Genomic DNA, 24,622 nt, shown 5'->3' on the forward strand with positions numbered 1-24,622 from the left:
GGAGGAGGGGAGTTATGGCAGGAAACCAAGAACACATCAGACACTCTAAATTTAGATCTTTTTATTCAGCTCGGACAATATTCCTTGATTTCTCATTGTTCAGGAGAGGGCAGAGGGCAGGGGATCTATTGAAAGGCTTTGTCCTGAGAGATGCCACTTTGTCTGGATGCACGGGGGTGGAGGACACATCATGATGGTCTGCCATGGGGGAGAGGTGCATGTCCCACATTTCCAAACGGCTGTGGGGTGGGGTGGTGGGTGGGCAGCTGTGAGCAGCCCTGGCAGCTGTGAGCAGAGCCCAGGGCTGCCCTGAGGCCGCTGTTCTCGGCCAGGCAGGCAGCAGTGAGCAGTGCCCTGCTCTGGGGCAGGTGCCCTGGCAGCGGGCGTCAGGCACAGGGCGTGCAGGACAAACACACACCCGCTCTATACGTCTCGCTGCCTTTCCGGCACCGCAGCTCAAAGTCTATTTTTAACCTCCCTCCTTTATCACACAGGCCAGGAGATAGCGGCAGCCTGCCTCCTGCCAGGCCAGGCGTGCTGCTGCTCTGCCACACGGCATGGGGGGCACCCTGCCATGACAGGGGTGGGGTGCAGGGTGGGCACCACCTCGCTGGTCCCTGCAGGCTCAGGCACAGCAAACTGGGGTGCCTGGCTGCACTTGTGCTGCTGTGCAGCTGGTACAGGGTGCTCTGCGCAGCGTTTGGTCCCACTGAGTCAGCGGGATGTCGGTTTTGCTCAGGGCCTGCAGTTTGAGGGTAACCTCCCTTAACGAGCTGCAAGCCGGCTGCAGCATCACCAAACCCTGCTGCTGCCGGTGCCAGTACCACCGGGTGGGTGCAGGCAAGAGGAGCAGCTCTCGCAGGTAGCACAAGCGGGGCTTTCCGTCTTGGCCCATGCCCTGGCCCCCAGCGAGGAGCACTTTGAGTGGGTTTTGCTCTGTGACGTGAGCAGCAACAGCAGGTGGCGGGGGCCGGGGGGGAGAGCCGCTTGCTTTGGGTTTTTGACCCTCATCCTCGTTTCACATGAGTCATGTTACGTTCTGAGCTGAGTAACTGCTGGGGCTATTTTTACTCCGGCTCAGCAAAGCTTCCTTCTCGCTGCTGCCGCCGCCGCTCGCTGCGGAGCCGGGGGCAAAGGATGGGGACGTGGTGAGTGGAGAGGGCGAGGGCAGGGGAAGCAGTGTTTGGGGTGGTGTCAGTGGAAAGGGGGACCGCTGCCCACCTAATCAATTTGGAAACAAAAATAGTACATGGCTTTTGAAAAACAGCAGATGACCTGCGATGTGTGGTGTATTCACACACATACGTATATATTTATTATACTGGGAGAGGGGAAGGGGGGAGGGAGAGAAATTCCTTTCGAGTGCTATTCACCAGTCTGGAAAAATAAAGAAGGAAAGCAGAACATTTTTTCCTTTCATCAAAACAGGAAAGAGAGGGGGAATGGGGTGGGGAGCAGATCCATAGACATAATGGATGGTTGCCAGTGCAAGGAAATTGTTCCCTTCTACCCTAAACTTGGGGGTTGGGGTGGGGGAGAAATATATGGCAGTATGATCAGAGAAGGCTGCATCCCTCCTCCCCACTTGATGCAGGAGCGTGTGTGCACACGGGAAAGTGCTGGGAAATCAGTGCCCCCCAGCCTTGCCTTTTTCCTTTGAATCCTGCTGGAGCTGCACATCCGCAGAGATGTGATATGCCTTTGCCTTCTCCTTCATCTCAAAGCAGGGGCAGGAAGGCACAGACCTCTCCCTCTGCCGTTGTCAGGGGCTGGGCTCTGCCCTCTGCATGTGTCTGCATGCTTGTCCTGCCCCCCTTCCCCATCCTCTCCTCTCTGCCAGGCTCCTGCCAGGAATGGGTGAGATGAGGGCGGTGGTGAGGGGCTGGGGGAATCCCTCTGACGGAGAGAGGCAGGCAGAGGGGGTGGTTCCCAGGGAAAGCCTGGCAGGTCCCATCAAACGCCTGCTCCCCAGGTGACACCTTCCCTTTCCCCTGGAGCCGCTGGCTCTGTCAGGGTTTTACTCATCCTTGGAAAGCATTTTCCCTGCCAGTGCCAGGGGCGGGAAGACAAATTATGCAAGCCCTGTGTACCCTGAGGCTGTGCCTTTCTCCAGCCTCAAATACAAACACCGAGCTCCTTGCTTGTCTCTGTCTCCTTCTTTTGGTCTCTCTTCCCCTTTCCTCCTCCACCAAACCGGACTCAGTCCTTGGGGAGTCGGGCAGCTCGCATGCGAGCACCCCTGGGGCACAGGCTGTGGAACACAGCGTGAGCTCCCCGCAGGAACCCTGCCCTATCCCTGGGATAGTCGGGATAAACCCTGCTCAGCCGGGATAAACCCCAGCTGGCCCACAGAAGGGAGCTCCGGGTGTAAAGGAGGTGTAAAACTTGCTCCAGGTTTCTCGCTTGTCCCCCTCCACTGGCGGCAGCCCCACGGCGTAGGCGCAGGGATTGCTCATCCTGCTCCTGAACTCCGGGACCGGAGCAGCAGCAGCACCTAGCCGAGATACCTTGAGTGGGAGGGCTGACTACACGTTGGCTGTCAACACCTCCTAATTTCTTTCCATTGATTGTTTTCAAAATAGGACTCATCATGGAGAGGCTGAGACACCTCAGCTGTTCAGACTGAGTCTTGCTTTCCATTGTAAGCCCTGTTTTTCTTCCTGTTGTTTCATAATTCTCTACCTACCCCCTCTGAAATAAAATGGGTAATAAATTAAAAAAAAAAAAGAAGTCACCCCTCACTCCACGCTGCTGTGGATGGTGGCTAGCACGATCATTTTTTCCATCAACACGAGATGAGGGGAGAGCAGCCTTGCAGCAAGGAACTGCCTATTGTCCTCAGACACGTGTGGCTCTCCTCCCTAGTGATAAGAGAATAACCAGGGAGAAGAGTTCAGCTGTTTGCAGGTTTGAGAGCTGTAGTGGTGGTGAAAGTGTTTTAATAAGAAATCCTGGTGCAGGCTCTTAGGAAACCTTGTTTTGTTGTGGTTTGTCTGCGGGGCCACTGCCAGCTAGCACAGTTGCAACCAGATCTTGTCAAGTCCTGGTGCTCTAATGGGGCATTTTTATGGTCCAGATGCTTCATGTAGCCTCAAAATACCTTCCCAATATATGCCCTGGTGGTTCCAATCCCTTAACCTGTGACATCTGGGACACCAGTAGCCCCACAGGCCAGGTGAGAGGGAGATCCAGTTATCCCCATTGGTTTTAGGGGTTTGTGGGACAGATGCCAAACTAATTTCACAGAAGTAAGAGAATCAAGGGAGCCCCCAGAAGGCTCAAGGTACAGCAGATGTAGGTGCATGCACCCCTATCAAACTCAGTGCCAGTGAGACTGACCCAGCCAGTCTAAAGACATCACTAGAGAAAAATCTGTCCCTGTCTTAAAAACAGAAAAACTGCTGAAGCCTGAGCAGCTTGAGTATCACTTTGCTCTATTTCCAGGCAGGGTCATAGGTAGATGATTAGTCAAATTCCAAACATCCTCTTCCTTGCTGTCTGGAGGTTCAACAGGGATTAGCTTTTTGTTTCTGATGTCGAGCTTCTAAAAACTGCCCAGCATCATCCACATGAAAATAAATAACTCTATTTCTATCCCATCTAGCATGTAATAGAGCCGGATATTCAAAAAAAAAAAAAAAAAGCACACCATATCTCCCCCAAAATCAGGCCCTGCAGCAGCTCTTGTTGCTACCAAGTGAGAAATTTGCAGCAGTCCCTGCTAGCTTTCTGCTGAGACCTTCTCCTCTCTGGCAGCAATATCTCTCTCTGCTGAGGAATTTGATCAGCCCTCCCACACGCAGGCTGTTCTGTCCTGGCCAGGAAGCCACTACAGCGTGAGGGACTCCCCACACAGGTGGCACGAAGGTGGTGGAGCCACGCCAGCTTATTTGGGGACAGAGATCCTCAAAAGGCACCTGGGCCTCCACTGACCCCTTGGGAACCTTCAATACATAAAGAGGTCATGGAAATTCAGGACCCAGTTGTCCCCAGAGCCCTCTACAGAGATGGAAGGACTTCTCAAATGCTCACCTTTCCCCCTGCTGACTGCTAAGGAGCCAAGGCGACAGCGTTTCTCTGGCTGGTGCCATTTGGAAAGAGGTGAAATGGACTGAGGCCCTTTTAAAACCATTTGTTTGAAGCCCTCTACAGATTTCTAAAGGTGTTTCAGCACCCAGGGTTGCAGCTCCATTACCATCACTTGAAATGGCTGGTACCATGCTGGCGGGCCAGGATGGAGAATGAGGGGAATTCTAAGAGCGTCCTGAGGAATTTGGGGTGGGACGGGGCTATCATGGCTGGAGCATCTAAGATAAAGTCTTGTTAAGGTCTCTGGCGGTGGAAATCAGCAAAGGTATGCCTTGCATTTCTACTTCCTCCCCCTTGAGCTCCAATATTGGAACCGAGCCACTTGAGACTCGGTTTGAGGGAGTCCCAGGACCCTCCTTATCCCTGCACTCATGCACCTCAGATGGCCTGGGCTTTGGAGCTGACACGGCTCTGGCCCACTCCCCACCTGGGAGAAATCTGCCCACTCTTCTGCTGGGTTAGGGTGAGTGAAGGTGATCCCTTGTGACCCAAGAGCACCTTGACGTGCTGCCCCAGAGCACCCAGGCTATTTTAAGCTAGCTCTATGGAGGATTCCTTGTGTCCCTGTGCTTCCTGACCAACACCCAAATCCATGAGACCAAAACCAGGTCCAGGGGCATAGCCAGCCAAGCTGGGATGTGCTGCCAGGTGCCTGCTGCAGAGGAGCATTTGGGGGGCTGCCTGCTGCTCAGTTCCAGGGGCTGCTCCTCCTGCACCCGGGCACTTTGGAGGGTGCATATGGGAGTGCTGGTGCCAGACCATGTGTTTTAGGGAGGCTTGGCTGCTGGAGACTTTCAGGCACCCAGAGAGTCTAAGGGAGCATGTGTGATGCTGTGAGATGAGGCCACCGCTACGCCAGTGGGTGTATGCATGTGAGAAAGGGAGAGAGAGGGGGAGACTGAAGGAGAACACATGGATGCCCAGGGATGTGTGAATGAGACAAAATTTGCACGTAGCTGTGCATGCGAGCGGCTCGAGCAGAAGCGTGTGCGTAGCATAGGAAAAGCAGGGGAGAGATGCTTGGGATTCAGAGCGAGCGAGCGAGCGAGCGCCTGCGGTGCATGACGGTGCAGGAATGTCTCTGTGGATGCGAGCCTGCACAAAGATGGTGCAGAGATCCCTCCTGGTCGTGCCTGGAGTGCGCTCTGCGAGCCGGCGCCACCAGATCGCTCGCGTGTACGGGAGAGGGTGTTTTTTTCAAGAGGATATGACTCTTTCTTGAACTCACCTGTTAGCAGCCTTCCCCTCCCCATCCCTCTCCCCCCACAGCAAATATCTGCTGGCTTAATTTCCCTTCAGATGTTTATTACATCGAGGAGATAATCATGCAGCAAAATACCTCCGGGTGCCACGAGCAACACCAGATTGTCTTATAGCGACGTGTAAATTTCTCTGGCTTCTTTTTTTCCCCTGCACACAAAGAGATGTGAGATATTAAAGTCATCTCTCTCCCTGGAGCTAGTGGTGTAGCAGGGCAGGGAAGGCAGCGAGTGCAGCTTAGAGGAATGGGCTCCAGACTGAAACAGCGAGAAACTGGGGCCAAAAAAAATAACAAACTACCGTGCCGGGAACTCCTCTCTTCTTATCTCCTGCCGAGGAGGCAGGAATTTCTGTCCCCATTCCTCACGCGATATTAAAGCCACATTATACAGGTTGCTGCAGCATTAGTCATTTTTAATTAATTTATCTTTTAAATTAACACACTTTTTATTTTGTCAGCAATGAACTGCTACTCCCTCACTAGATTTGTTCCTTGATACCCAGCCAAAGAGGAGGATGGCAAGTTATGCTCCACCCATCTCCTCTCCTTCATAAAAGGAGCAGCCCCGAGTGCCAGCTTAGTCTCTCTTGCAGCTCGCAGAAAATAAAGACCTGTCGGCTCACTCGCCTCTCCTGCAATTTTACCTTTTCTGCCTTTTTTTTATTTTTCCTTTCTTTTTGCAACAGAGTGCAGGAGGCATCACCAGTGGCTCCACTTCGAGGCTTGTCAAGGCTCAGCGCACGCACACAAACACACACTCTCAACCCAGAGCAAAAACATTTGCTCTCACCTGTCTCCAAACCCAAAGCAAACCTCCTGTCCAAGCAAACTGCCAGCACTTGGAACGAGAAGGCACCCGAGCCAGAATCTAATGTAAGGGGAAGAAATTCAGTGCACACTGGCAACTTTTCTCTAAAAAGCAAGTGGCAAAAAGGAAGGAAAGGAGCATTTTAAGAGGACAACTTAAGGAAGAAGATTTCATTATTTGGATTTCACACCAAACTTTGGAAAAGTTTTTTTTTTCCTTTTAGTTACTATTCTGTGCACCTTCTTTTAAGAACATTGAGACATTGTTGCCTGCATGTAAAAGCTTTTACAGATAGACATTTTTTTTTAAAGGGAAGAAAACCAAGAGGAAGAATAGCATGTGGACCACCTAGCCAGAGGCACCACTGAAGCATCCCTTGCGGCAAGGGGGACCCAGACTCTGGATGTGTATAATTCCGAGGGACTGCATTTTTTTCCCACCGGGCTTATGAGATAGCGCAGAGGCAGGCGAGTCACCGAGAATTACTTCTGTCTCCCCTCACCACCACCACCACCTCCTCCACGTCCTCTTCCAAGGGCTCCTGCGACTCTCCCACCTCCTCCCGGCTGGCAGGGGACATGGGAACGCGCAGCGCCCTCGATGCCTGAGGCCGGGCGGCCGCGGGGCTGTCTGCGGGAAGCGCTTCCCTCCCGGGGCTCGCCGTCCATGTGCCCGCAGCCGGCGGGGCCTGGAGTCGGGATGAATTTCGGCGTGGTCTTCGCGTTCATCCTCTCGCTGCCCCTGGCCCGCATGGAGGTGAGTTTCCGCCGCGGGCAGCGGGCGGTGCTGCCGAGCTGCCAGCCCCGAGCCGGGCGAGAGCCGCCGGCGCTCCGGCCGCAGGTGCGGCGGGCACAGCCCGGGACGGCGGGGAGCGGGGCCCGGGGAGCGGAGCCCGGGGGAGCGGAGCCGGGGGAGAGGAGCCCGGGAAGCGGAGCCGGGGGGAGCGGAGCCCGGGGAGAGGAGCCGGCCCCGCTCCGCGGGAAGGGCTGCGGCGGGGCCGGCCGCGCTAATGGCGGGCAGCGACCGCCGCCCCCACGAAGGGCAGCGCCCGCTGGAGCGGGCACCCCTCGGGAGCGGGCACCGCCCTGGAGTGAACACCGCTCCGGAGCGGGCACCCCTCTGAAATGGGCACGCCCCTGGAGTGAGCACCCCCCTGGAGTGAGCACCCCTCTGGAGTGAACACCCCTCTGGAGTGAGCACCCCTCTGGAGTGAACACCCCTCTGGAGTGAGACCCCCCTGGAGTGAGCACCCCTCTAGAGTGAACACCCCCCTGGAGTGAGCACCCCTCTGGAGTGAGCACCCCCCTGGAGTGAGCACCCCTCTGGAGTGAGCACTCCTCTGGAATGAACACCCCTCTGGAGTGAGCACTCCTCTGGAATGAACACCCCTCTGGAGTGAGCACCCCTCTGGAGTGAACGCCCCTCTGGAGCCGAGGGGGGCTCGCCTGGGAATCCACCCACCCCCGTGTTTGCCCGCGGCCGCAGGGGCAGGGGAGACCCGGCTGAAGCGGCCCGGTTAATGTGGCAGCAGGGATGCTGCTGGCGAGCCCCGGGGAACCCGCAGCTTCCTGCCCTGCCTCGCCCAGGGCTGTCGCCCCGGGGCGGGTGCCAGCTCCTCGAGCCTCTCACCCCACCCCGTGATTTTGGCATCACGGCAGTGCGGGTGCAGCAGGGACCGGGGCCCTCTTGACGCCTCTGGAATAACGCACGGTGTGAAATCCACCCTGGCATTGCCAAGAGGCAGTGGAGAAAGGGCGTGGGGCTTTGGAAAGCGGGAGGAAGAGGACGGTGCCAGTAGAGGCACACCGAGTGGCATGGTTATTCAGCAAGGTGTGTGCCCGGCTGGGAAAGGGGCAGGAGGTGAGTGTCTGCTGGGCTTCCACAGTCACACAAACATCATGCCCAGCAGCCCTGAACGTGCTGCTTAGGAAGAAGCTGAGCAGAGGGTAAGGGCCGGGTGGTGGATTTGAACAAACACCCCTACCCATTTCAGTTTCCCTGTGTGGAAATTGAATCCTCCTCCCCAGCCCTGGTTGAGGAAAAGGAACCCCAAACCCCCAAATCCTTTGACCTCTGCTGTCACAGTTCATCATCTGATTGCATGCAGATTGAGGGGAGCAGAAAGCCCCTAACATTCCCACACAGCGCTGGGTTCCCACTTCAGCTCTGCCCAAGATGGCAAAACTGTGGGTTGGATCTGCAGCTTGATTGTCAGGGGCAGGAAATATCCTTCCGCCAAAACTTTCCCTTCTTTGCATCATTTTTCTCTTTTCCTTCCTCATTTTTGGGCAGGGTAAGTGGGTGCACCCCTTGTGAGATGGCAAGGAAGAGGCTGGGTGCAAAGCATCACGTCACCTCACCGTGGGCCCATTTCGCCCTTGCCCCAGCCACAAAAGGAAGCAGTCAGAGCTGTGGGCTACCCAGTGGTCATGCTTGTTTCGGGCAGAGGATGGTATTTCCTCTGTGGATGGCTCAGATCTCTTCCATCCAGCACGAAACATCAGCTAGGCTTGGCACTGGGGAAGGGTGAAGATGGAAGTGTCTGATCCCAAGTCGCTGTTACTCAGTTGCCATAATCAGATTGAAATACTGCACACCTCTACAACAGCCTAGTAGAGTTAGAGTTTGGTAATTCTGGCCCCTTCATGGGAGGAATTGTGGTATTTGTCACTGCATGACAGGAGAACCAAGAAGGTTTCCTCTTGGGCAGATGCTTCAGCCTGCAGCCAGTGCTCACAGCCACTTTGAGGGCAGAGTGTTGCACCCTCTGCACCGGGCACAGGCAGCTCAGCTCCCACCAGGCTGCTGAACCAGAGTCATCCTCTGCCTGGCCTTGCAGCTCCTCCCCAGCCGTGCCAGAGAAAGTGCACGAGGAGCAGTAGCTCCCCAGATCAGCAGAGGCCCTGAGCAAAGAGATGGAGCCTCCTGAGTCCCTCTCCCTCTTTGATCACACCCATCTGGAGCTGGAGGGCCCTGGAGCTCTTCCAGCCGGAGGGAGTGCAAGCCTCAGCGGGAAGGTATTTGCCAGTTGGGAAGCGAGGATGCTAAACCTATTTGCATTTGCCCCACGGGCTCTAATAGTTGCCTTGCAACATTTACAGAGATGGGCTGAGCCAGCCGTGGTTGTGCCGGGGTGAAGCCCCACTGGCAGCGCTTTCTGGAATTCCCAAGGAATGGGGTGCGGCTGGGCTCTTGCTTATAGCCTCGACCCAGCTCCCCACTGCCTCTTCCTGCTGCAAGGCTCCGGCGTTCTCCCCTAGTCCTCCTAGCACGAGGCAGTGACAAGGACAAAGCAGTGGAAGCTGGGATGGATGACACGTCTGGGGTGAGCTTGTTGAAGGAGCCGGGCGAGCTGTCCCTGCCTCCCTCTCACTGTCAGCTGATGTGCAGCAGCAGGAGGGAATGACAGGGCTCCTGCGCTCTTTCCAGTGCTGCTGGTACACAACCAGCCCCGGGGGTGGAAATGCCTCCAGCCCTTGCAGGGGAGCTGTGGGGGGAGTCTGGAGGAGCAGTGGAGTCCCCCTTGAAATGGGAGAAGCGTGGGTAGGTCTGGCTGTATTTTAGGAACACGGACTAGATCAAACGTTGTTTGATTATTTTAAGGGGGGGAAACATAAGCCGTGGCTCCAGGTGGAAGGGGTTCATGTGGAGAGGGTTGTACCTGCTGCAGAGCACTCTGGCAGGCTTTTGTCAGGGTCCCCCTGTAGCCAGGAGTGGTGCTGGGAGGGTGGAAGCCCTGTGCCAGGGGAGTGCTGGTGGCAGGTGCTGCTGGTCTTGCCCTCTGCCAGGGAATGCAGTGGAGTTTCCCCTCAGGGTCCACACATCAGCTTCAGAGGGAATTAAAAAATGCTGTTTGTTTGGGGTTTTTGCCTGGCTGATCACCTGATCCCTTGCCATGGTTGGGGTGGAGGTGCTCAGAAAGTCCTCCTCTCCTGGGAAGAGGAGAGAATAGGTGGGTGTTTCCCTGCCCTTCACAAACTGGTGCTGCTGACACCATTCTGTCCTTCTGTGTGCAGTCACACCAGCTTGGAAAAAGGAACTGGAGGAGTCCTAACCTTGGGAGTATCCCTGTCTGATTTCTTTGAGCCCTGAGGGTCTGCCTTCCCTGCTGGTTGCACAATCTTTGCTCCCTCCTCCTCCTCTGTACCTAGCAAGAGACACACCTTCAGGCAAGACTGTGAAACCCTCCCAGAGCGAGCAGACCACAGCACTGCCTATCCCCTGCACCAGCTCGGCAGCTTCTGCTGGCAAGGGGACCTTTCAGCATCCCTGGTGCTCAAAAGCATGAGCTGGGGGAAAACTCCCAGAGCAAGAGGTGGTGGGGCTAAGGACGAGGCAGATTTTGGGAAAGTGCATGTGTGGGGAGCGGGAACAGGGGAACTGCTGCACCTGCATTTATTTGCAGTGGCCAAACAGTGCTGCTGGACATCTGGAGGAGGGGAGCAAGGCTGGTGTGCTGAGAGGCCCCAGTGCAACAGCCCCAGTGCAGGCAGCAGCTGCTCTGCTGCCTTCTGTCAGATGTGCCATGGCCCCTCAAGCACCAGCAACCAGCACAAGAAAGGGAAGTGAATGTCCCTGCCAAGGATTGGCAGATTGGGGGGTGCCCTTGCCACTCAGGGGAGAGTCAGAGTCAGGAACTGGGGAGCAGAAGGAGGGAGGGAAGAACAAGCTTTCTTCTAAGAATTCAGGGCCTCGCAGGAATACGAGGCCAGGCCTTGGGGCACTTGACAGCCAGCCAAGAGTCCATTGAGACAAAAGTCTTCTTTGATCTGCCGCACAGTTAAAAAAGGAGATTGTTAACCTGTGTTAGACAAATAACTCCAGAGGAGCTGCTGAGCAGGAAAAGCACCAGCTGCTTGGGCTGGTCTCTTGGGGATCCCACCTCTCTCAATGCTGCTCTACCTTCTGACCCCGTGGGACTAGGTGGAGGTGATTGATGGACCTCTGCTTCCCTGTGTCTCATCCCACAAGCGCCCCAGCCTGGGTGTGTGCAGTGCTCCATCTCAGAGCCTCCCAGGCACAGGGCTGGGGCCAGGGGCATGGCTGTTCCCAGTGATAGACCCCAGAGGGAGCAGGGACAAGGCATTCAGCTCAGGTTTGTTGCTGCTCTTAGGCCAGCCTTGGCCTTGGTTTACAAGGGTAAGGTAAGGAGCTTCACAGGCTTGCAGTTGTCGTTGGCAGAGTTGCCTTACAAAGATGGGGGAGGAGGACAGGATTATGAGCTGTGTGGGCTGGTGTTACACCATAGCCATGCTGGTAGTATCTGCAAGAAGAAAAAATTGGCATCTAAAACTGCTGCCGTGAGCAGGGAGTGGAGCTTATTGCTACAGGCAGTCACCAGAAGTACAGCTCCTGAGGGCCTGCATTTTCAGTCCCTGATTCAGATCTGTTCCTCCTGCTCAGTTAGCAAGGTGACACCTCCCAGCTCGCTTCCAAAGTCACCGAGTCTGAGTCTCGTAACACCTGCCCACGCTCTCCCCCCAACAAGTGCCAGAGTTTAAAATAAAGTTCCATTTCCTACGTGTATTAAGTGTCAGGAAGGTCCAGAGGCATCCGTGCAGAGCAGCATTTGTACACAAACGCGTTTGGCTGACAGGTGCAAACATTGAAAGCCTGCAATTTCACCACCCAGCACTGAGCTCTGACTGCAAGTACTGGGAATTGCAAATGATCCCTCTTCCAGTAAATGTGTGTGGCACAAGGCAGGGAAGTGCTGCAGAGCCTCTCCAGCACTGGGCTGTTGGTCCCTCTCTTCCTCACGCAGCAGGAGATGTCAGAAGGCATCTTCATTTCACAGCTATTCAGTGATCCCTGAATTATACAAGTCTCTCTCTCGCTGTGCATTCATCACTGATGCTGCTTCCCCCTCCCTCAGAGACTGAGGAAGTAATGCCTGGGGATGTAATATCTGCTTTTTGCTGCGGGCGGACAGCCAGGTCTGTGGTGAGATGTGGCACTGACAGGGATGGAGCGGGGCAGGAAAGCTCGGTCTGACTGAAGCTGTCTGGTGGATCTGGCTGTGGGAGGCTTAGGACTCTGATGCTGTCTGCTCTGCAGCTCTCTTCAGGAGGTTTCTGAACCTCCCTGGGCTGCAGCAACCTTCACATCACTGCATCCCAGTTAAAGTTATAGTATTAGAGGGTGGTCTGGCAGGGCTGAGGAGGGAGCGCTCCTGTTGTCCTGCTGTGGAAGCAAACAGTGGGTGGCCAAGGACAGGCACGTGTGAGAGAGTGCCAGGCTCAAGCAGCCATCCAAAAGTGGCTGCAGGTTTGGGCCAAAGCCCTCAAGGTTTAAAGCCAACATTTAGCCACCTGCCTGGTGGCTTTTCTCTGCTGCGAACGGAAGGAAAATGTTCTGCACTGAACGCAGACAGGGAGGGAATAGCTGTACAGTAGGAGGACCACACACATGCCACCAACTGTCCACAAAAACCCACACGAAAATCCCTGCCCTGTTTCACAGGCACACAAGCCAAGCTCTCCTCTCAGTTACAGGGACATGTGGAGGGCTGTGCCTCAGACGTCGTCCAGCACCCGGCTGAAAGAGCAGCTTTTCCACTTGAGTAGCTCTGAATGAAGAGAGCTGGGAGCTAAGCAAACACTTCGGCCAGTACTTTCCTCTGTCTTTTTCTAGTCTTTCGGAAGCATGTTTTAATCAGCACTTGCTTTCCCACACCACTCCTTTGTACTCTTATTAAGTGCTGTCACTGGGGCCCGCTCTATCCTAGTGCCAGAGTAAAATTCCCAAGAGACTGATGGCATTGCACCTGCCTGCACAAACTCTGTATTTGGCCCATTGTCTGATGTTGCTAAACCTGCTTACTTAAGGTTTTTTTGTGCTGGTGTGCAACGACATCCAAACTCCCATATGTTTCTTCCTCCAAATCATCTCCTCAGCCCATCACCTCCCTGCAGCTTTTGTGATTTCACCGCAGGCTCATGCTGGGGCAGCCTCAGCCACGAAGGTCAACCTTCATCTCCACCCCCTGGCTTTTTTTTTTACTTAAAAAAGAGTATGCAAATGATGTATATTATTGGGCCTCTGTGGTTTGGAAACACACGCGCTCGCACACGCACATACACACGATAACTGACAAAGCCCGTGAAGGAGTTTCATAACGGAGGGAAATATTAGGAAGGTTTTATCTGATAGTGTAGGGGAAGTCTGTTAAAACGCCTTTACTGCAGGCAGCAGGAATGAGAAGCCACCTGGAGAAGTCATACACCACCGGAGAAGGAAGCCTTGCTGGCTGCTTGCGTGGTGTCCAGGGCTCTGCTGCACAGCCTGGGGAATTTTTGTGCTTTTTTAGTGTCCTGACAGCTTTGCAAGAGACAGCAAGAGGGTCTCTCTTGATTTTGCTTAGGTTTCAGGTTCATGTCTTCATGAGGAATAAAGCCCTCAAGGTTTCAAAGGCAACTCAAGACAACGCACGTCTTGGAGTTTTGCTGATTCTGTCATGTCCCCCCTGTGCTTGACTCCCTGCTCCTGCTCCGTGACACAGCCAGTACCTGCAGATTGTGTCTCTAATGCTTGTTTCTCCCCTTCTTTTGTTTTTGTCGTCTGGCAGGGGGACCCCATACCCGAAGACATTTATGAGATTTTGGGTGGCAGCTCAGTGCGCTCCATCAGTGACCTCCAGCGCGCCCTGCGGATAGACTCCGTAGGTAAATCTCCTCTTCACCAAACACTCCTCTATTTTTAATTAAGTCTTTGGGGGGGCTGGGAGGGGATATTCTGTTTTTCAGTGGGCACACTATCAATAGACTTCATTATAAATACAGGAACCATTCAGGAGCCAAAACCTGGCTGCTTACAGACTTAATCCCCCTGAAACTTACAGGAGTTAGAGGCAACTAGATGCATTTTTAGATCTCCTAACTGTCTGGACACTGGCTTCCAAACATGGTGCAATGAGATGGGCAAGGTGAGTGCAAGAAACTGAGATTCCCGTTCTTCACCCTGGGAGAAGCTCAGTAAGCAGGGCTTGAATTGGACAAGGATAAGTTTAGGAGGCAGCAAAATGGGAGGTGGAAATAGGGTGACAGAGGAGGAAAAGGCCGAGTGGGTTTCCAGGTCTGGCATCCACAAAAGGCCGCGGGCTCCCAGAGGCCCTTGGGATGAGAGCAGCAGAGCACGTGTCCGTGGGTGAGCTACGGGGCAGGGGCTAAGCCAGGGTAGCGTCGCTTCACCTCCTGCCCGTAGATAAGAGCTCCGGGGGCTGCAGGGCCCCGGGGTCACTTGGCCAGGGCTGACTGCAGGGAGCAGCAGGAGCAGCGAAGCGTGGAGGGGTCGGCACGTGTGGGAACTGGAGCACGCGCCGCGGCGGCTGGGCTGGCCCAGGAATTTATTTATAAACGGTCTCTTCAGAGCAAATTCCTTTCTATTCTAACCCTGCTCCCGCCCGTCGTCCCCCAGCCCCCCCAGCTCGACTTCTCTCTCGTGTTTTGTCTGTTTTGAGCTTTGTAATCCTTGCCGAGACACTATCTACGGGGGAACAGAATTTCCTGCTTTTGTTTCCTATGCCAGTCCAACCACTGGCGCAGTCTCAAAAGCATTCCCGCTGCCTTTCAAAACGGCCCTGGAGGGGCAGGGGGGAAAGCGAGGGGGAGGGCACCAGCTGCGTTCAGCTATTGTTTGTCTTAGAAAGAGGCGACGAGGCTCCCCACCACTGCCAGGGCCGCTCCCTGCCCTCACCAGTTCCCTCCTCCTTGTCCACGAGCCACACAATGGGGCAACTTCCAAAATTAGCCCTGCTGGATTGTCCCGTGCTGGTTCCCCCACCCCAAATGTCTTCAGTACTGATCCAGGGTGTAGAAGGACAACCTAGAAGAGGGAGGGACGTGATTCTCAACAGATTTGTTTTGAGTCAACAGTTGTTGCTAGTTTTTTGCCCCCATTTCTCTCCTCCCATCAAACTCAACTTGTGCACCAAAGGCAGCCCCCACATTCATTTGGTGAAATGCCACAGGATGGAGGGGTGGGCAAGGAGCAGCTGAGAAGATGCATCCAATCTGGCATGGCCCAGTGTCTAAGGAACATCTCTATCATGGCTATTAACCAACCTCATGATTAAGAAATAAAAAGGGCTTATCTGGTTGGCTCCAGAAGCCCAAGGGTATGAGAGAAGGCTGCAGAGCTTTGAGTCACTGGTTTCACTTCAGGTTCCAGATAGGAAAGGCTGGTCAGAGAAACAAAAAGTGGTGCTGTGAAGCTGCTTCTTTGTTCCACCCCGTGGCTCTCATCTGTTCCCAGGTACTGACTGAGGAGCATAGACATTCTCTTGCCCTGTGAGGAATTAGCAAATTAGTGTGCGAGCAAAATAATCCCAAAGTGGCTGGAGCTATTCCCTGTGCTGTCTGTGCACCCTGAGTGTGTCACAGCTGCTTCCCTTCGCTGGCTGCACGAGGAGCCAGAATGAGGCAGCTCCAGGAGGCAGATGGGCTGAGAAAGTGCTCTCCTGACCTTGGGCACTGCTGCAGACCCAGCAACAGAAGTGTGGAGAGTGGGAGTCGTCTCCTTAACTGTGGTTGCCCACAAAGCAGTGGCTGCCCATGTAAACCAGTCATCCAGACACCTTCTCTAGTCCAAAGAGAACTACAGGCTCTTCTAAAGTGTGATCCACCAGTTCTCATTTGGGAGTTTGCCTGAGGGTGAGACGAATGGTGCCTAGAATTGATCACACCTTTCCAGCCACTTTAAAGAGTGTCTGTCTGTCCACCTCACACTTAGATGTTGACTGCTCATTGACAGGCACATGATTCCTGTCTCCTGAATGCAGCCTCTGTGCACCCACTCCAAATCTGTCAGCAACTGCTTGAGACCTGAGCAGGGAGCAAAGTCCCTGCTTCCCTTTATGAGAGGGCTGCACTAGGGCAGGGCTGAGGAAGAGGAATGGGACACGATAGGTAAGGGAAGTCTGCTCCACCACACATCTGATAAACAGAGATCTTCCACCGGCCCCTAATTCCCTTTAAGAAAATTGCTCCCTTGATGCTGACGTCCACTCAGTTTCCTTCAGCTGCTAAAGCAGGTTAGAGAAGGAAAGAGCTGTGGCTGGGTGGGAGCTATCTTCGAGCGCAGCCATTGTCCCGAGCTCAGGAGGGGCTGCGTGTTGGAGTGCTCCATGGGGATTATGGGCATTTCTCTATTCAGCACTTCCTATGGGAAAAAGCAGTGGGGTGGGAGGGAACTGCTCAGGGCTGGCCTGAATGCTATCGGTCTTCCTCTCCCATCGCCGACTGAACCACCTCCAGATCCTGCCTCTTACCTTAGAGCAGTCTAGAGGGAAAGTCATTTTAACTTCATTTTTCTGTTCTTCTGCCATAAAACTGCTCTAAGATAGAGCAGCTGAAGTGAGCTGGGAGAGAGAAAGCAAGCACCCCACCTACCACCCATCCCCCCCTTCACCTGCCCTCTCACCTCCCAATTCTCCCAGTTCCAAGCCATCCCAGCAAGGCACCTCAGTGTTAAATACCAAGTGTTCTGCTTGTTCTGTCTGGTCTTTGATACTCCTTGTTGTTATCCTGGTCTCAGCTGGCCAATCTGGATCCCTCTGCAACTCCTCTCTGACACCAGAAAGTCCTGACATGAGCCTTATCTTTCTTGAGCTGGAGTTTTCCTCTCCAAGACCTGACTGGATCCCCTCTTTCGTGATAGGCATGTTGCTCTGAGCTGCCTAGTTTGAGCAAAGAGTGTCCGTGCCCCAGAACAGCTGTGACCTTGTTTGTGGATTTACACCTAGCATGACGTCCTGGGTCCGTGGCTTATCCCGTGTCCCTGCACTTTGCCTGGTGATCTGAGCACAAGTGCCTGCTGTCTTCTCCTGCCTCTGCCTGGTGCTATTGGGTCATGTCTTCCCTTTTGCAGAGCAGGACAGCTCGAGCCTGAGCCTGAATGCATCTCAGCCTGATCAAAACCCTGTGGCCCTGTCTCGAGAGCGACGAAGCCTAGGTGAGCTGGGGGTCTTGCACCTTGTGATTTCTGGGGAGCAGCCACGGGTGAGCAGCTATGGGTGGTCCAGATACGTGTCTGAGCTACAGATGTAGGGGTAGAGGTTGTAGTGCACCTGTGTGTGTGGAGACATAAAAATGAGGGTCTGGGCCTGGAGTGGGAGCTGGGTGCTTCATCCTGGGAGGGCAGGAGAGGGAGTCTGGACTTCTGTGCACTGCTCTGCCTTAAATCCTGATGGTGTTTGTTTGCTCTAAGGTGTCAGCTGCTGTCTGGGCTGCAGTGAGAAGCATCACTGTACTGGGGCTTCCTCCACAGGGCATGGCTCTGTACAGGGAGAGAGCTGGAGGGTGGGAGAAAGAGAAAGAGCATTTGTGTGTGCTTGTGCACCTGAGAGCTGTGTGGGGTCTGTCACTTGCACCAGAGGTGGCTGTGGCGGGTTGGTGGCAGCTGCAAAGCCCATTTCATCCCCTGTTTCTCTCTTGGCCATCCGTAGATGCTCTGGCAGCAGCAGAGACAGCAGTCCTGGCCGAGTGCAAGACACGGGAGGTGGTCTTCGAAATCTCCCGCAACATGGTGGACAGCACCAACGCCAACTTCGTGGTGTGGCCGCCCTGCGTGGAGGTGCAGCGCTGCTCCGGCTGCTGCAACAACCGCAACGTGCAGTGCCGCCCCACGCAGATCCGCGTGCGGCACGTCCAGGTGAGGGACATCACTGCTCCCTCCTCCTGCTGCCCTCGTCCATCCCTGTGCCCAGAGCCAAACTCGGGCAGGTCTCAGGTGCCGGGGTCACTCAGCCGTCTGTCCCCTCTGCGCTGGCCATGCAGAGCTGCAGCCGCTGGCGTGGGTGATGTCCCTGCCAGCTGCTGGAAGGGCTGGTGCTGTCCAGCAGCTGGGAACTGTCCCCAGGCAGAGCTACAGGGCACTGCCCCCATCTGCAGCTCCACTCTAAGGCCCTTCCTGTAGCTTGAGGCAGCTTGTCTGCTGTGTTAGAGCAGAAGAAACAGGGTGCTTTCATCACGGGGACCGGTTTTGATGCAAAAAGAGAAGGGTTTGCAGTGTCAGTCTCCATCCCTCCACTGCTGCTGGAGCTTCTTTCCGAGATGTGCGCTGGAACAGCTTCTCTTTCTCAGCACACAGTTACCTCCTGACCTGCTCCATCAGCCAGCAGACACCTGACAGCTAACCTCTTGCTCTGATCCTCCCCTCACAGCTACCAGTGATCTCCTCACAGCTTCCTCCTAGACAGCTTATTTAAAAATAATATTCCTCTCGTACTAATCCTCTGCCTGAGCCATAAGAGACTCCCCCAGGCAGGCAGCAGAGGTTGGCTGGGAGAGATTGTATTCACACACAGCCCTTTTCATCAGGAAATTCCTTTCTCAGAAAAGCCAGGCTGAACGAGGAAAAAATGGGGGGGAGCAGGAGTTGTTTTTCTGGAAAAAAACAAGTGAGAGGTCAAAAGCCAGCCTGAAAAAGTGACCTGGAAATGGTTTCTTTGAGGACAGAGGTCTCTCTATTGTTTGGCTGGAAGTGTTTGTCTAGCAGGCAGCGTGTGGTCTGAAGCGTGTGGAGTGGGCTTTCAAGGAAAGATAAACAGCCTGGCTGCTTTGGCACTGGCTGAGGGATGCTGCTGGGGGCAGTGGGTTTAGAGGAATTCCATCCCAGATGCAGAGCAGAGTGAGTATTTATAGCTTGTGGAGCACTTCAGGGACCGCAGAACTGTTAGATAAGCTGAGTGGGGTCAGGCCTGGCTGCTGATGGAGTGGGAGGACCCCCTAGAAAGCTTGTGCCCTGTGGTGGGATGTGGAGCAATGAGTCTTCCCTCTGAGTCAGCACTGGTGGAGAGTCCGGGGGAATTTCCAGAGCACCGCCTTTCCTATGAGGAGCTGAGGGCTTCAGCCCTGCGAGTCATTAAAGAGCTTGAGACAAATTCAGACAGGCCTCAGCAGAGCTGGTGAGGCTGCGTTAGCTTGCTTCAGACCTGAGGTCTTCTCCTTTTGCCCTTCCTGTAGGTTCTTGTGGGAATTATCCCGGTTGCCCCAGGTCTCTGCCATGGCATCTGTCAGAAACAGACTGCATGTTCCATGTTTCTCTCCCTGACCAACCAGCCATCCTGCTTAAGCTCTGGCAATAGTTAGGATCAGGGGAGCCAACCAGAGACATCCAAACTTGCCTGGTCTGGATCTGCTCTGCTGCCATCTTCAGAATTATCTCCCACGTTTAGAATTATCTCCCATACACACCACCCCTAAGTCTGAGTTTCGAGTTTGGGTTTTGAGTTTGAACAGGGCTCTGTAAGGTGCCTTCTGATCCTTTAGGAAGAAAGCCAGGACTAAAGTCCACTGACACTGACTAATTTTACAGAGTGGGAGCCGTGGATGTACTAATCTTTTTCTTGCCTTCCTCTTGCAAATAGGTGAACAAGATCGAATTTGTCCAGAGGAAGCCAAAGTTCACAAAAGTCGTTGTGCCTTTGGAGGACCACGTGCAGTGTCGGTGTGAAGCCGTGTTCCGACCACCCCCCAGGAACATCCGGCCCGGGCCACGTGAACAGAGACGTAAGGATCCTGGCTTCAGTAGAGTGAAGGGAGGTGTGAGAAGAGGGGCTGGGGAGAGAGAAAAGAGACCTCCACTGGTTTCAATCTGCTTAGCTCCAGTGAATGCCAAGGGCCTTCGCTGGTTTATACCAGCTGAGGGACCTTTCCCAGGATGTCTGTCTGCCAGGAAGGGGCTGAAACAGAGGGAAAAGAAGGAGGGGAAGGTGAGAGGTGAGGGGAAGGGCACGGTGGGAAAAGGGAGAGGGCAGAGATTGCGGAGAACAGAGGACAAGGAACACAAGAACAGAAAGAGGCCTTGTGGTCCTGCTGTTGCAGAGCTCTTTGTTGACAGTGTGTGGAGAGGGATATTTCAACAGGAGCCGTCTGCCCCTGGCTGTACAGACATTCTCCCCTCTGTTTTGGCAGGCTTGTCCCCGGCGTTCACCACAGCCGCTGTCTCACAGAGGCGGCGAGTGCGCCGGCCGCCGGCACAGAAGAGGAAACATAAGAAGTACAAGCATGTCAACGATAAGAAAGTGCTGAAAGAAATCCTCATAGCATAGAAGTGCTGGCAGGGGAGAGAGAGCACAAGGCAGGTAACAGCGAGCTGCTTTTCCATTCAGGAGAGATGTCCTCCTGGGACATGGCATCTTGGACCCTTCCCACTCCACTGGCCACTCGTTCAGTGTGGGGCTGCTGCAGTACAAAACCTGGGCTGAAGGAGGAGGAAGAACTAGGTTGGGTGCCAACAAGTGCATTCTATTTATGGAATTAAGGCTCTTTGCAAAGTTGGAATGATCATGCTGCAGCCATCCTTGCTCTCAGGCCCCGCCCTCTCCTTTCCCTGCCTCCCTGTCAGGCAGAGAGCAAGCCTGACTTCTCCCTACACCTAAATCCCCTCGGGGTCCAGGTAATTCATCTCGTCTGTGGAGCAACTCCTGTTCTAGTTTCTCTGTTGGTTCTCCATTGAAAACAGAGAATTAATGTTGCTCTAGGGATCCCTTTTCCTTTTATATTTCCTTACTTGAGTTGGCAGAAAGACTGAAAAGCAGCAACACTTTTAGTTCATCACTTTCCTATAGGGAAGCCTGTGTGCATGAGAAAGGTCATACCAGGGAAAAGGAGAACTGGAATCTCTGTCAAGAGATCTGGACTTTGTCAGGCTGGGTCTGATTCTTCTCTCCATGACTTGTGTAAACAGGAGTAATTCCCTCATCATCAGAAGAATTTCACTGGTACAAGTGAAGGAGGCTAAGCCTTGGTTCCCCATCAGAGGAAAAGGTGCAGAAAAGAGGGAAAGAGTAGCCGGGGTGCAGATTGGTGGGAGCTGAATTGTGACACAGCTTAACAGGCAGAGCCCTGGCCCACAGCTCAGCAGTTCCAGCTCTGCTACAGCCACTTGAATAAGCCCGGGCCACCACTTCACATTCACTTCCCCTCACCCCGGGAGAGGGGACAGCAGGCTTCCGTGTGTGACATTTCAGGAGCTGGGGACAAGGGGCACCGAGCAGTGTCTTGAGACTGGGATTCCCACGCTTACCACTAAGAGGGCTCTTATTATCCCAGGATTCTCCTGGCCAGCCTAAAGTTCCCAGGGTAAAAATGATGCAAACCCATGCAAATCTCAGCTCTGGCTCAAGCTGTTCAGGGGAAAAAAATAGAGGTCAAAAGTCCTCCCAGGCTTCTAATCCAGCCCTTTGGCACAAATATTTCCAGAGGAGAAAAGGGGATAGGAGGGGAGTTGCAGGGGGCAAAAGGTTACATGTTCTAATGCTATGTCTGGTTTTGTTTCACTTCCAGGTTTATTTAATATATTTGCTGTATAGCCCCCATGGGGTCCTTGGAATGATAACTTTTCCTCTCTGTCCATCTGCCTCGACGTCTGATTCAGACGGCAATTGGTGCTTCCCTTTCCATCAGTGGACCTTCTCCCACCAAAGCCTCCCTTTCATTTATTAGCCTCATTTTAAAGTTTAACACACACACACACACAAAAGGACAAGGATGACCTACATATATATATATATATGAGAGAAGAACAAAGTACAAATAAAAGCGTGAATGCCAACAGCCACAGCTTGCGATGAGAACAGGACAATTCCTTCCCTGCTGCGGAGGACAGGATGGAAAATGTGAAAAGGAAAGCAGGTCCAATTTCTTCCGAGAAAAGGAGAAAAACAGATGGACAGAGGCCAGAAGGGGAATATTCTCCCTTTCCCTCATGCTTCTGGTAAGGCTGGGAGGGCCCAGCTGAGATCTACTCTTGCACTGGACCTACCTTTTGGCAACAGGCAAATCTCAGATTGCGAGCGGCGACCAATGATGGAAAATGCACTAAGGACTTTCATCGCCCTACCTGGACAGAGATATATTTTTAACGTGCGTGTGTATATTTTATTTTTAAAAAGAAAAACCAAAACCACTAAGGTATACAACATCTCGGGGAACAGAACAAACAAGCAAAGAAACAAAACAAAGAAGCCAAATGCATTCCCCCACTCCCTCTTTTCCCTGCTCCTGGTGCTGACTGGAAGGTGTTTGGATCGTGGGGAAGGAGCACAAGGTGGCAGAATCGTCTCCACGCCCCCGGCCCCTGCCAAGGAGAGCCATCTTTGCACATGCTGGTGGAGAATTCAACTTTCCAGGCTTGGACTCAAATTATTTTTTAAATTCACTCTGGATGTGTGCGTGTGTATATGTGTGTGTGTGTATATATATATATATATATACGTGTGCATGTGTGTGCGTGTGTATGTGTATTTATACATACATATATAAAAAATATATATATATATGTTCTTAAATGGATTTCATTCCCCGGTGGCAGGAAGCTCAGAGGCACGTGTGTGCATCGGCTTCGCTGGGCTGGCAGAAAAGCACACTGTTACTGCAACGTGCCTGCGAGGCCGGGACGGGGCAGGCAGAGGCATCATCTGATCTCTCTCTTTCTTGTTACCCTTTTCTCCCACTCTGCACCAACCCCCCCTCCCCAGCACAACTTCCTTGCAGGAGGTGAAGTGGCACCACAACAAGACCAAGGACAGCCAAACTTAGAAGCATGACTTAATCTCAGTGAGCTGTCCTTGCCTGCTCTGTGGTCTTGAAAGCAGAATCATGTCATTCCCATGAGGTTTTTAACCCCTTCGTGGGTGTCCTGCACTCTATGCCCCCACTAATCTTTCCCTGCCAATGTTGCCAACCCACTGAGCTTGGAAGTTGATCCATGATGGGGACAGCTCTGTGTAGGTATAGAGAAAGAAATGAGGATGGTCTTCACAGGTGGCAGGAGCCACCTGAGACAGAAATGAGCTCTTCTGAGTGAGGAGGACCCATAGAACATCTGGAGGGTCAGTTGCAGAGTCACTCCCGGGCCACTGCCTGTCTTTGAGGAGGGAGCAGGACTGTGTGGGCAAGGGCTGGTTTTGCACAGGTAATAGTCAGTAACCATTAGCAGAACTGTTACATGTGATGGGCATTCCCAGCATCACCTTGGAGTCGGGGTCTTGGATTGTGCTGTGCTGGGTGCTGCATACATGAAGAAAATGCCTGCCCGGAGCAATCACATGGCACTTCTCCCCTCGCACACACCCCTGCTGTGGGATACAGCTCTGGAGGGACATGGGGAAAGTAGCCAAAGGCACAGCCTGGGAGCTGTTACGAGTTGTGGAGGGAGCCATTCCTCACCTCCTGCAAGCCCAGAGCACTTCTCGTACCACTGCCAAAGCAGCACGTTGCTCCCTCCCTCCCTCCAGCCCCAAGCCCTCAAGTCTTAAGACACTTTCTTACCCTGTTCCAAAAAAATCTGTTTCTTTTGGTTTGTAAATATGGTGAGGTTTTGTTTTATTTTATTTTAAATTTTTTGCCTTTTTTTTTTCCCTCCAGCCCCAAGCCCTCAAGTCTTAAGACACTTTCTTACCCTGTTCCAAAAAAATCTGTTTCTTTTGGTTTGTAAATATGGTGAGGTTTTGTTTTATTTTATTTTAAATTTTTTGCCTTTTTTTTTAATGTAAGATTAATTTATACTCAGTACTGTATTTAAAGTTGTAAAAAAAAAAAAAAAAAGGAAATCACCTCTTGAACAGCATTTTCTCTTTCTTTTGTGAGCTGAATGAAAAGCAGAGGCCAAACCAGCCTCACTGCAGGGCACAGCAGGATTTTCAGGGCCTCAAGTTTCCTTTTCAGGACACTTGTTCTGAGATTGCAGAGAGAAGCAACCAAAGCTGGGAAAGTCCTGAGAGCCCACGCTCAGCCCTGCCCATGGCCAGCCATGCCGCGCTCCTCCTTCCTCACTTGGGCTGGTTTGAAATCCCTCAGGTGCTGGGATTTTTGTCTTGAAGAGGCCCCCTTCTCCTCAGCTGCTCTGCTAGGACACCCGGCCAGAATTTCCCTGTGCTTTCATCCCATCTCCGGATTCCTCTGCTTTGAAGGGCTCAGGACAGTCGGTGCTGTTTACACTTCCCAAAGCTGTACAAACAGTTGGCCCCTTCCCTCCTTAGTCACCTCGTCTAGACAGCAGCAGCGCTTCCCTTGGCCAGAAAGGCTGCTGCATTTCCCTTTCCTCCCGGCGAGGGAGGTGTCACACACCTGGATTTGGGTGCCATGCTGTGGGGAGCAAAGGCAGGTGCTGCCCTGTGCCTCAATTTTGGCATCCCCCTGGCACATGTGCAGCACCCTCAGTCCATGGCTCAGCTGTGAGGAGACACAAGCAGAGACTTGTGCTGCAGTGGTGAACCTGGGACAGCAGCGTGCAGGAGTAATCCAGGATGTCCTTAAAGGACAAGCTCGATGCTCACACGTGTGCACCTTGCTGGATCATTTTGGGGTTGTGACCTGTTTTCTCAGATTCCCCAAAGGGAGGGAGTAACAGTGAGCTCTATCTGCCCCAAAGAATGAAAACACAGGCAAAATCACAATCCCCACTTTGATGATTTTCAGAGGATAATTCAGTGGAAAGAAAGATATTTGGCATGAGACTTC

General features: G+C 53.4%; 1 protein-coding gene across 3 annotated transcripts; it reads left to right on the plus strand.

The window, feature by feature from the left end:
* Positions 1–1,094: 1,094 nt before the first annotated feature.
* Positions 1,095–23,513, plus strand: PDGFB (platelet derived growth factor subunit B). 3 transcript variants are annotated; one of them, XM_039725482.1, is made up of 8 exons: positions 1,095–1,148; positions 6,037–6,914; positions 13,726–13,822; positions 17,025–17,108; positions 17,602–17,807; positions 19,525–19,666; positions 20,072–20,241; positions 21,446–21,624. In XM_039725482.1, the coding sequence occupies exons 2-7, from the start codon at positions 6,759–6,761 to the stop codon at positions 20,206–20,208; spliced, it is 822 nt and encodes a 273-aa protein (XP_039581416.1). In that variant the 5' UTR covers positions 1,095–1,148; positions 6,037–6,758; the 3' UTR covers positions 20,209–20,241; positions 21,446–21,624. The 3 variants fall into 3 exon arrangements, with proteins under 3 accessions (XP_039581416.1, XP_039581415.1, XP_039581417.1); XM_039725481.1 differs by lacking the exon at positions 1,095–1,148 and having other exon boundaries at positions 5,950–6,914; XM_039725483.1 differs by lacking the exon at positions 1,095–1,148 and having other exon boundaries at positions 6,759–6,914; positions 20,072–20,237; positions 21,446–23,513.
* The last annotated feature ends 1,109 nt before the right edge of the window (positions 23,514–24,622 follow it).

This window comes from Passer montanus, unplaced genomic scaffold (genome assembly GCF_014805655.1).
Source record: "Passer montanus isolate IOZ18808 unplaced genomic scaffold, ASM1480565v1 scaffold55, whole genome shotgun sequence".
In the NCBI taxonomy this organism is placed as follows: Eukaryota; Metazoa; Chordata; class Aves; order Passeriformes; family Passeridae; genus Passer; species Passer montanus.